Genomic DNA, 12,067 nt, shown 5'->3' on the forward strand with positions numbered 1-12,067 from the left:
ACACTAACATTTTCTTTTACTGTACAGCTCGTGGCTTTTCTTTCTAGAGTAGATTACAAAAATAAGTAATATCCTGAGGTACAGAACCAAACTAGTGTTCTTGTACAATTTGGTGTTGGAAAGTTTTCACACTAGTTATTCACTTCGAACAGCAAAAGCTTTGAGGTTTTTGAGTACTTTGATAACAAAAAAAATTATGGCAAATTCTAGTTCTCCCAAAAGAATGCAAACCTGGACAAGCCAGTAATAGAATAATGCAAGAGTACTACTAAGTTGCAAACAATGTTGTCTTTTTTTTCTGGTTATGATGTTTCATACTTGGACCCGTCTCTTCTTTCCCTACAGCTGCTGCAGAACATTTCCAAGCAAGGAACAATATTTGGAATATCCAAATCAAATAACAATAGGCTTCAAGGCATCAGAAAATATACTGTAATATTCTTATATATAGTAATAATAATAATAATATATATATATATATATATATATATATATATATATCTTATCAGTAAGATTCTGGACAGTTGTGAAAATTCATTCCGATGCTCCCAGTATTCATTGTGGCTTCCATGGCTGTTTTGGGTGTTAGTACTGTAATGGCAGTGTTCACCAACTCGTTTATCATTGCTGTGAATATCATAGACAAAATCCAAGGAAAAAGCCTCAGTGCTTCTGACCTCATCATAGTGACTTTATGTATCTCCAACATCATCTTTCAGTTCATCATGCTGGTTAATGACTATGTAAGTTTTCTGGAGACAGATCTCTATTTCTCCGATGAAGTCTATGTCATATTTACAGTCATGATTATTCTACCTGTTTACTCCAGTTTCTGGTTCACAGTTTGCCTCTCCTTCAATTACTACTTGCAGATCATCATTTTCACCAATCCATTCTTAATCCGACTTAAGATTGGAATCTCTCAACTTGTTCCAAAACTTCTCTTAGCTTCTGTATTTATAGCAATGACTACTGGTGTCCCTGCAGTCTGGAACTTCTACAGGGATTCTCCAGGATTAAACATGTCAAGGAATATGACTATAGAAATCTCTGTCCCCAAACTAAATATTATCTATCTGTTGCCTACTAACCTCCTCAGTTGTTCTCTACCACTAGTTTTAGTGGGAATTGTAAATGGGTTAATCATAAAGTCACTTGTCACCCACACTCATAAGACAGACAGGAATGCTAAGGGCGATCTCAGTGCTCGGGCAGAGGGTCGAGTGCGGGCAGCAATGACAATCAGTTGTCTTCTAATTCTATATTTATCATTCTATATATCAGAAATCTTAATGTTCATTGATGCTTTCCCTCCAAATAGTCCAGGGTTCTGCATATGCCTAATGGTGATTTACAGTTATTCTCCAGCACAATCCATTGTTCTTATCTTTGGTAGCCCTAAACTGAAACAGATCTCTCTCAGTTTACTGCATTATACAGGTGGTTCTAACAAAGAAAAGGCCAAGATACCAAAAGTTTTGTTTATAAAACTTGGGACGAAGAAGAAAGTACCAGTGAAGTAAACACAACCACGCAAATTAACCAAAGGCTACTAAGGTCTGTCCTGTAAATGATATAAAATGCACAGTAGAAAAGTAAACACAAAATGGTAAATGTGTAAAAACAGTTTTTGTTTTAATGTATTTTTGCCAATAAACATGGTGTAAAATTTACTGAACGTTCTCTGAATCTTTCAGATTTTTGCATAGATTTATGTGCACTGAAGCCTAAAATATATTTTATATAACTACAATGTCTCTAACATTTTGTATGGATGCAGATTACACCCAAAGTTTTGCTCTCTTAAAGTTTTTTCTATTGACCATTGCGTATGAGGTTAGTATATTTTTAGGATGTGCTGAATAAAACAATGTCAACATAAGGAAAAGCTACATAACAGCAGCTAGAATACAGTGAATGTGCCAGAAGGTCCTTATACTATAACAGCCACTATACCTGTCATCTATTGTGCTAGAAATCCACTTATACACTTACTACAAAGAACCATTCTTTATCCATGGTGCTGGTAATATTGTGGAGATTTTTAGAACTATCTTGTATATGATCAAGAAGTGGGTGAATGTGAATAACCACCAATTGCCTAATATTGTGTGTATCCACTTTCATCCAAAAGCAGTTTTCACATGTCGAGACATCAACTTCACTAGACCACTGAAGATGTAGGATGGCACCAAAACTTTACTCCTGTAAGTTGCAAGGTGGGGCCTCCATAGGTGGGGCCTCCATAGGTTCTTGGAATATGGAGGCCAAATTAACTCCTTGAACTCTTTGTCATGTTTCTATTAACAATTAACAATTTTTGTAGTGTGGCACAGCACAATATCCTGCTGAAAGAGTCCACATGTGTTAGAAAATATTGCTGCCATGATAGGGTATTCTTGGTCCTCAACAAGGTTTAGTTTAGGTAGGTGGTACATATCAAAGTAACATCCACATAAATTCCAAGATACTGAAAACCTCCAGGCTGAAACAGTTTATAGTCAAGGAAAAATTACAGTCAGAGTGCACTCTGTGGTAACCCAGTGGAACACTGACAGCCCACGTGTGAAGGGGTTACCCCTATAAGTGGTTATTCACCATATGGATTAACTTCATAACCTTCCCTACCTATAAGGGTGCCCTTACTCACAAGGTGAATCATGAAACAACATGCTAGCTGTACCATCCTTGAGAGCATGGAAGCTAGTGAGCAGAGTGCTTGGAGGCCTGGAAAAGACTTGCTTGATGCCACATGGCATGGACTCATGTGTGAACAAACACCTAAGGAACGCAGGTGGACCTTTCCTTTTCCTTTTTCCTTTGTTCTGCATTTAAGACTGTTTGCTGTTTGCCGAGTGTGAATAAAACACTGAACTTTGGTGGAGGATGCGGGCAACGCAGTGAGGACAGCGGTTAAATTGCAGTATGCTGTTGCCAAGAGCCAAGCCTGGGAAAAAACGCTGGAGTTGTCAGTATGGCGAGTGTGGTTGTCCAGTGTCTGCAGTGATCCAGTGTCTGCAGTGTTGCCAAAATGGATGCCGTTGTGAAAACGCCCATGGAGGCCAACTTGCAACAGCGAGAGACCAGCAGGCACCAGCAGGAGTCCAACAAGCATCAGCAGGAGACTAACCAGTTACTGTTACAGCAAGTAATGGCGCTACAAGCCGCAGCGACGACCCGGACCAGCCCTGACGCCCAGAAAGCTGTTCGGATGGTGATGTCCAAGATGACCCCCTCGGATGATGTAGAGACCTACCTGGCTGTCTTTTAAAAAGTGGCTGTGAGGGAGAGGTTACCCCAGGACCAGTGGGCTGAGGTCATCGCTCCGTTCCTGACGTCCGGATCCCAGCAGGTGAACTTTGACTTGCCTGATGACCAGGCTGCCGACTATAGCATCGTCAAGGGTGAGATCCTAGCAAGACTGGGGGTAAATGTGTGGGTCCGGGCCTGGCGGGTACGCCAGTGGGAATATAAGCCGGCTGAGCCTGCCAGGCCGCAATACTATGACCTGTTGCAATGAAAGAGCTCAGTAAGTTACTGCAGCTAAAACAGCTACAGACCTCAGTGTACCACCCGCAGACGGACGGCCTGGTAGAAAAGTTTAACCAAACATTTAAAAAATATGTTAAAGCGGGTGGTGGCTAGAGATGGGAAAAATTGGTAATTTTTTGCTGCCCTATCTCATGTTCGCAGTGCGAGAAGTGCCCCAGGCCTCTACTGGGTTCTCACCCTTTGAACTGCTGTACGGCAGACATCCACGTGGTCTGTTAGACATAACCAAAGAAGCATGGGAACAACAGCTCATGCCGCATAAAAGTATAGTTGAGTATGTCACTCAGTTGCAGGAACGGATGGAAACAGTGTTGCCCTTGGTTAGGGAACATATGGAGGCAGCTCAGCGAGCCCAGAACAGAGTCTAAAAATCGCCAGGCTCGGGTTCGGAATTTTAACTCGGGAGATAGGGTTCTGGTTCTGGAACCAACAGTCGACAGTAAATTTCTGGCTAGGTGGCAAGGTCTCTAAGAAGTGTATAGAGTACACCAGCCTGGGCAAAGGAAGCCAGAGCAAGTGTACCATGTAAACTTGTTGAAACCTTGGAAAGATAGGGAGGTTCCCCGGTCAGGTTTGTTAGGGGGTGGAGGTTCCTGTCCCTCAGTCTGGTACGAGGGAAGCAGTTGCAATTATAAAAAATTACATATTAGCAAAAGGGGTACTGATAAAAATGACAGATCATGGTGCAAAAAATTAGCCCTCATAGCGCTTGGAAATGGAAAATTGAGAAAGTGATAGGTCAAAATAGAGTGATTATAAACATACTAATTTTGTTTAAAAAGTTTGAGATTTTTTTAAAAGCAGTACAGTAATAGAAAAACATGCCACAATAAGTATCGTTGTAATCGTATTGACCCACAGAATAAAGAAAATATGTAATTTTTACCATAAATTGTACAGCCTGAAAACAAAACCTTCCAAAATTTGCTAAATTGTGGTTTTCTTTTCAGTTTCCCTACACAAATAATACTATTTTCGTTGTGCCATACATTTTATGGTAAAATGAATGATGTCATTACAAACTACAATTGGTCATGCAAAAAACAAGCCCTCATATAGGTCTGTGTATGGAAATATAAAAAGAGTTATGATTTTTAGAAGGCAAGGAGGAAAAAACGAAAATGCAAAAATAGAATTAGCCTGGTCCTTAAGGCCAAAATGGGGGTTAAAGAGAAGGGGGGAATCTTTAGTTAAGGATATTTTTCCCTGTGGGGGTCTCCCCTTAGAGGATTGTTTGTATATTGAGTTACCCTGAGATCCGTCGGGGACAATTTTGATAGTGCCAAGACCTGGAAGACCTTCCTGGCTCAGGAAGGAGATGAAAGTCCCTAACACCAAACATGCCTTAAAGGGGAACTCCGGTGGAAATAAAATATTTTCAAATCAACTGGTGCAAGAAAGTTAAACAGATTTGTAAATCACTTCTATTCAAAAATCTTTACCCTTCCAGTACTTATCAGCTGCTGTATACTACAGATATACTACAGAGAAATTTGTGAAGTTCTTTCCAGCCTGACAACAGTGCTCTCTGCTGACACCTCTGTCGGTGTCAGGAACTGTCCAGAGCAGGAGAGGTTTTTTTATGGGGGTATGATTCTGATTTGGACAGTTCCTGACATGGACAGAGGTGTCAGCCGAGAGCACTGTTGTCAGAGAGTAAAAAAATTCACAAATTTCTCTATTTTATACAGCAGTTAATAAGTACTGGAAGGATTAAGATTTTTTAATAGAAGTAATTTACAAATCTGTTTAACTTTCAGGCACCAGTTGATTTGAAAACTTTTGTTTTCTACTTGTTTCCACCGGAGTTCCCCTTTAATCCCTTAAAAGCTAGACCCCAGAGTATCTTGTGAGCATATATCTGTGCTTAGTATGATCTAGGAAAACTCTACAGCATTTGAACTGGGCGTTAAAGCCATGGACATTTTGGGATTTTATTTTTACATATGAATGTGGTAGTGTAAGTCACTAATTAAATCCCAAAAGAAGCAATTGGACATAGCATTTATGTGGAGTGAGTGTATTGAACCTCAAACATAATGGCAAATAGAGCATAAGAGAAGAAAAACACGAGCTTCAGAAAACATAATCACACTGAAAAATGCAAGAAACATAGGAAGCATTGTCCTAATTTGTTGCATGGAAGTGGAGCTACTCAATAGAAAAAGCAGAGCTCGGCTATCCACGCCATAGAAAGGCGGCATTTTAGAAGATAACACAGGTGACCAGTAAGTTTTCAGTTAAGACTTAAATAAATAAAGACAGCAAACAGCAATAATAACCATCTGCATAAAGCACAAGAGCGCCACACAGAGGGCAAACATGTAAGTGCTGTGTCCTCAAAGAGTACCTGTCACCAAATAAAACTTTTAACATAGTGTTCCTTGTGTAATCAGCAGACACTTTCCCATTCACTTGCTTTTAAAATTATAAACATGAATATGTTTAAAATGTAATAGAAAAAAATGACCAATAGGTGGCTCTATTCTGTTCCCTGCCATAATTAATACAGTGAGTTTGGTCCCCTCCCCACCTGGCAGGAGACCAAACTCAGGATGTTTTTCTCTGCACTGAGCCTGATTGACAGCTGCACAAAGCCTCACTGAAAGCTGCACAGAGCCTCATTGATTGCTGCAAAAAGCCTCACTGAAACATGCATAGAGCCTGAGGTCTTCTATTCACCACAACACTGCAACGATGTGAGAGCGGAAGTGGTCCCCCAGCAGGCTTCAGTGATGTTGGCAAGAAGAACGGTATGATACAGAGCTTTTTAAAGCTCTGAAATAATTTTTAAGGGTGGGAGGAGTGTTAGGAGTACTTTGGAAACATAGCCTGAGTTAGTTTAGAAAAGTTTATTTGGTGACAGGTACTTTTTAAAGCGTCCTTGTCAGATAAATCAATAAAAAATTATATGTTGCTCAGTACCTCATTCTGATCATGTACATCTAATTTAATTTATGTGTCTAAAACCTATATTTCTCTCAAAATTACCTTAACTTACTTGCCATCACTGCTCAGTTAGGTTTCTGTCCAAGCAGAGGCATGGCGCATGTCCCTCTCTTCTCTTCATTGCGATAACTCTTCACCCCCCCCCCCCCTTCCCTCTGTTCTGACTTACAGAGAGCTGGGAGCAAGCACAGCAGCTCTGGGCCTGCCTGCAGCCCTGCCAAGCACTCATGGTGTCCATGACATGTTGATGACACTGGACACTGCAGGACTGGTATGTGTCCCAGGAGGCAGGGGGACTCCTAGTGGCCACTTTTTTGACTGGCATTTACAGTATGAAATACTGAAAATTTTCTGATGAAAGCAATTTCTAAACATATTTTTTTTGCATGCTTTATAACGTATCAAAAGTTATTGTATTCGACAGTGCCCATTTAAATTGTTAGTGGTGCGAAGCAGGTCTTTAGTAGCAATAACAGAGTATTGGGGTAGAGTCAGATTGCCATGACTCCGTTAGAAAGGTTCCTAATCCTCTAGCTGCTGAGATGCAGGGACCACATGTTGAGAAGGAGACAAAATAGAGCCCTGAAAATCTTGGGACTGGCTAAAGAGTTCAGACAATGTTTGAGGATAAGAGCGAGTATCCATTTTTTGTTGTGCCATATTCACTTTTGTGAGATAGAAAAACAATGAGGTCACACTGTGTAATACTGTGGCTAGGAATGAAAACTTTGAGCCTCATGAAGACTGATCAGCTGTAGGCAGGAAGCTCCATAAGGCTGGACTGCTGCACAAGCAAGTTGAAGGCCACTCCAATTGGCGAGGGATACATCCCAGGGAGGTGCAACAGGAGGTAGTAAAAGCAGGCCAATATTGCTATGAATAGCTGCAGAGAGTAGCCAACTCTCACGCCACCTACTAGAATAGTAGCATCAACTTTCCAGATGCAGACAAAGTAGGAAACAGTCCTAGCTACATTTGCATTAATTTACTGGTAACTGTAAAATTATGGCAATCTCCATTCACATTTGCTTGGGGGCACCAAAGCAAGTTATTTCCTACTTGATGGGAAGACTAGCATTACATGCAGGGCTATTCTTTTGTCAGAATGACAAACACTGTGTTGGAACCTAATCGCCCCTATTATAAATCAATAAGGTTCATTGGGTTTGCATGATGTCTAATCTATCATATCATATAATGAATCCATCACTGCATCATGGTTTTTGTTATAAATTCAGCCATAATGCAGATGTGTCTGAGTCTAAACGAAAGACTGCAAGCCAAAACAAACAACTGCTTCGTCATCATTTCTTAAAGTTAAATATACTAGCAAAGAAGATACTGACCAAAGATCAAACATAATTGAAATACAGAAATAGCTGAAGGATATTAATAGTAGGACCTATGGGAGTGAAGAAAGAATCACAAATTATCACCAAGAACCAACAATCTCCATAATTACAGGGATACATTGTATAAAAGAGGCCTATATGCGATGTATGTGTCTGAATGTGGTGACCAGATGCTCACAGATGGGAGACACAAAGGCGGTGAGTTTACTAAATCTTAGAATATTAGACAGTAAAATCGACCATGTACAATGTGCTTAAATGTATCAAATACGTGATTGTATTTCACAGGATGAATAAGAACTACCAAAGTAAATACATACAGGACAAGCATTTCTGTCTCATTCTCCGGGATGAAAAGAGTGTAACTAGATCCAAATATACTTTTCCAGGCTATTCTGCTGAAATAGAATTTCTGTAAGGACAGTGTATTTACGGATCACATATACCGTACTAAGGACTTGCCTCAACTCCCCCACAATACGCGCATTTAACAGTCTGATGTGTGTATTTTATGTATGGGAAATCTGAAGCCTATAAATTTTGCCTGAGACAATATCAATTTAATAGAAACTGTTGTTCTCTTTAGCCATATATTTTATACAGAAAGTTTCTGATTCATTTAGGTCTGTCTGCCATGATTTAAATACATAATATTTCTGTGAAGATATGTTCAAGTAGAAGTCAGTTCTGATGCTTCCTATATTTTTGCTTTTATCTATGACTATTTTGGTATTCAGCACCATAATAGGGTCACTTGCCAATTCAATTATCATTGCCGTGAATATCACAGACAAATTCAAGGGTAAAGCTCTCAGCCCGTCAGATCAGATATTGCTTATGATGGGCATATCCAATGTCTTATTTCAGCTCATAATGACACTTAATGATTTCCTCAGCTTTCTTAAAAGTGATTTTTACTTCACTAAAGAGGTTTATATTCTCTTCTCGGCCATTATCAATTTCCCAGTCTTTACCAGCTTCTGGTTGACTGCATGTCTATCCATCAGCTACTATTTTCAGATTGTCATATTTACTCATCCATTCCTTGTGCGGCTCAAGTTAGTACTGTTTCGGATTATTCCACAGCTTCTAATGACTTCAGTTCTTATATCACTGGCAACATGTATACCTGTAATCTGGAATACAATGATATATGATCAAGAATTTAACATGACAGGTAATGCGAGTATGGAAGCCTCCTCTCCTACATTGACTTTAGAGTATCTGATCATAAGTAATCTTATCTGTTTATCACTGCCACTAGTCTTAGCAGGAGTTACCAATGGTTTTATTATCAAGTCACTTGTAACTCACACCCACAAGGCAGTCAAGAATGCTAAAGGAGATCTTAGTGCCCGTACAGAAGGGCAAGTGCGGGCTGCAAGGACAATAAGTTGTCTTCTGTTGATCTACATTTCTTTCTATATATCGGAATTATTATTGTTCACTGAAATGTTTCCACCTAGTAGTTTAGGTTTATGTGTTTGTTATATGATCATTTACAGTTATTCTCCTTCTCAGTCTATTGTCCTTATTTTTGGAAGCCCCAAACTAAAACAAGCTGTTGCCAATATAATTCATAGTATTCAAGGTTTCAATGAAGAAGTGGATACTACACCAAATGTTGCATTCATAAAGTTGAATATTAAGGGGTCAATGGCCCACCTAACAGATGAAAATAAGAAACAAAATACAATTGTAACTGGGACACTAGAAGATATTGGGCAGCACCTTAACTTTAATTCTGCATGTACATAGTCTTTAATGGAGGCAACCAAAGCTCCTCATTGTAAGTGAAATATATCTATGTTATCATGGAAGACATGGCTGCTACCCTACAAATTTGAAAACATGTTCTATGTTGTTCATTGACCATTGTTCAGTAACTATGGTAGACTGAATATCACTTATACTTACAGTGTATAGTAATAATAACAATCATGATCATTCTCCACTACTGTAAAACTTTGTTACCCTGGAGGATGTTTACACAGTGTTTTTTCATGCAGATTTTTGCGCGCAGTTCAGCTTAAAATTTAGATGCCATGCATTTAAATGGGGTTCCGCAGCCCGATTCACAAGCAATGGAAAAATGAACAAGGTGGATTTTAATAGTCCCACAGCTATTAAATAATAATATAAAATGAACAAATATTATTACCATACATATTACTATTATACTGCAAATCTAAGACCAAAATTACCAATAATACCAGTTTACAAGGAACAAGTAATACTACCATAAAATGGCCAAACAAAAACCACTATTTTAAGACCAACATTTGCAACTGCAATAATGCCAGCTTACCTTGACCACATAGCAACATAGGGGGAGATTTATCAAAACATGTGCAGGGGAAAGTTGACCAGTTGCACATAGCAACCAATCTGATTGCTACTGAAATAAAAAAATGTAAGAAAAATCTGAATGGTTGCTATGGTAACTGGTCAACTTTTCCTGTGCACAAATTTTGACAAATTCCATAGTGTTTGAATATTTGTTTCTAAACTGTTTCTAAAAAGAACAAACCCAAACCAAACCAAAAATATCCCCATACAGTCACCATATAGGGTATAAACCAGCTCACACAGGCTCTGAAGATTATATAAGTGATTACAGTGCAGTTATTTGCAGTGACTCACTGGTGATCTAATCAAAATAGTTATTTTACCTTCCATACAATCCAGACCATGAAGATTTCTCCCAGCCAGAACTTGTATCCACAGAATCTGTCGGTCAAACAACAGTCTTCACATTTTCCCCACCCATAGTGCTCCCAATAATGATAATAACTCTTGTGGTAAGTAGTTAGTGGCCCATAGTAGGTAGCCAGGCCCCCCCAGTAGGTCCATAGGTCCCCCATTTAGGTATTTGCCTTCCAGTAGGTAGATGGGTGCCAATCAGCAGTTAGATAGGTGCCCCAGTAAGTAGCCAAGTGCTCCCAGTTACTAGATAAGTGCCTGCCCTCCTTATAGATAACCAAGTACCTCCGAGTTGGTAAATAGACCCCTCAGTAGGTTTCTGGGAAACACTTGTAGGTAGATAGGTGCCCCCAATATGAAGCTCCCAGCCACCAATAGCCAGGGATCCCTATAGGTAGTTGCACACTTAGTTGGCAGGGCAGGGTTGTTGTCCCAGTATAGACAGGTCCTCCTCAGTAAAATAAAAATAAACATAAACACTATCTTAGTCCCCTCCTCTTAACTTACTCTTCTGCAGGATCTTCTTCTGCCCTGCTCTGCTCTACTGAGGCAAATGCAGGTTAGTGATGTCATTAAGTCTGCATCTGAGCAGCTCCTGCACTGCTCCCGGCCTCTCGTAGGTTGTAGGCCCAAGACAGTGGGGGAACATCTTGGTAACAGCTCTCCATATTGCTGGTCTGTATCTAATTTTGTTTACACGAGTGCCTATATGCTGCTTTGATGTTATAATTTTTAGTAGTTACTAGCAGTATTTCACTGTGTTACTTTGCATGCTTTGGCATTTATCACTGTACTTACCTTTTCCAGTGGGCTGGATCACACTTCCATATTGGGTTTTACTTAATATCACTGCCATTACTGCACAAGGCACTTTATTATTATATATTACAGATATACTATTACCAGCTATTGATTACCATCATCTAATTTATCAATGCTGTTGTCCCACACTGTGTATATATAAATATATATATATATATATATATATATATATATATATATATATATAATGTACCCCCACCAGTCCATATTGTTTTAATTATATCTTGTTATCATGTGTGTATATGTATTTTTTAGGGAGGGTCTCCAATCATGTTGTAATTTATTGGGTAATTTTTCAATAAAGCTAATTAATTTTCATCATTACATTTGTGATTATTATTCTATTTGGCAAGATTTTGTAGGATATTTGTTGTTTTAAGTGACTTGCCATATTTTGTTTTGGGTTATGTGCAACCTTGAGTGGTCCGAATTTTCAAGTAGGTGTATGCCAGATAGGGAACCAGCGAGTGTTTGCTTTGTCTGCGTTCTATGGATTTCTGCATCAAAATATTGCTATTAATTGTTATTAATAAAAGCCATAAGGATGTAAATTTACTGGGCTAAAAGCAAGTTTCAGCCAGGACTAAAACAGTATGGCATTGTATATATAACATAGGTACCATAAAAAGTCCTCTGACATATAGAGGCCTATTTGAGAAAGTCTCTAGGCATAGCCTGGCAAGTGAGTA

At 39.2% G+C, this 12,067-nt stretch overlaps 1 protein-coding gene across 1 annotated transcript; it reads left to right on the forward strand.

Moving 5' to 3' along the window:
* Nucleotides 1-542: 542 nt before the first annotated feature.
* On the forward strand, nucleotides 543-9,611 carry LOC130368044 (uncharacterized). The gene is made up of 3 exons (XM_056571298.1): nucleotides 543-1,519; nucleotides 8,142-8,214; nucleotides 8,532-9,611. Exons 1-3 carry the CDS (start codon nucleotides 543-545, stop codon nucleotides 9,609-9,611), a joined length of 2,130 nt encoding a protein of 709 aa, XP_056427273.1.
* The last annotated feature ends 2,456 nt before the right edge of the window (nucleotides 9,612-12,067 follow it).

Source organism: Hyla sarda, chromosome 1 (assembly GCF_029499605.1).
Source record: "Hyla sarda isolate aHylSar1 chromosome 1, aHylSar1.hap1, whole genome shotgun sequence".
NCBI lineage: Eukaryota > Metazoa > Chordata > Amphibia > Anura > Hylidae > Hyla > Hyla sarda.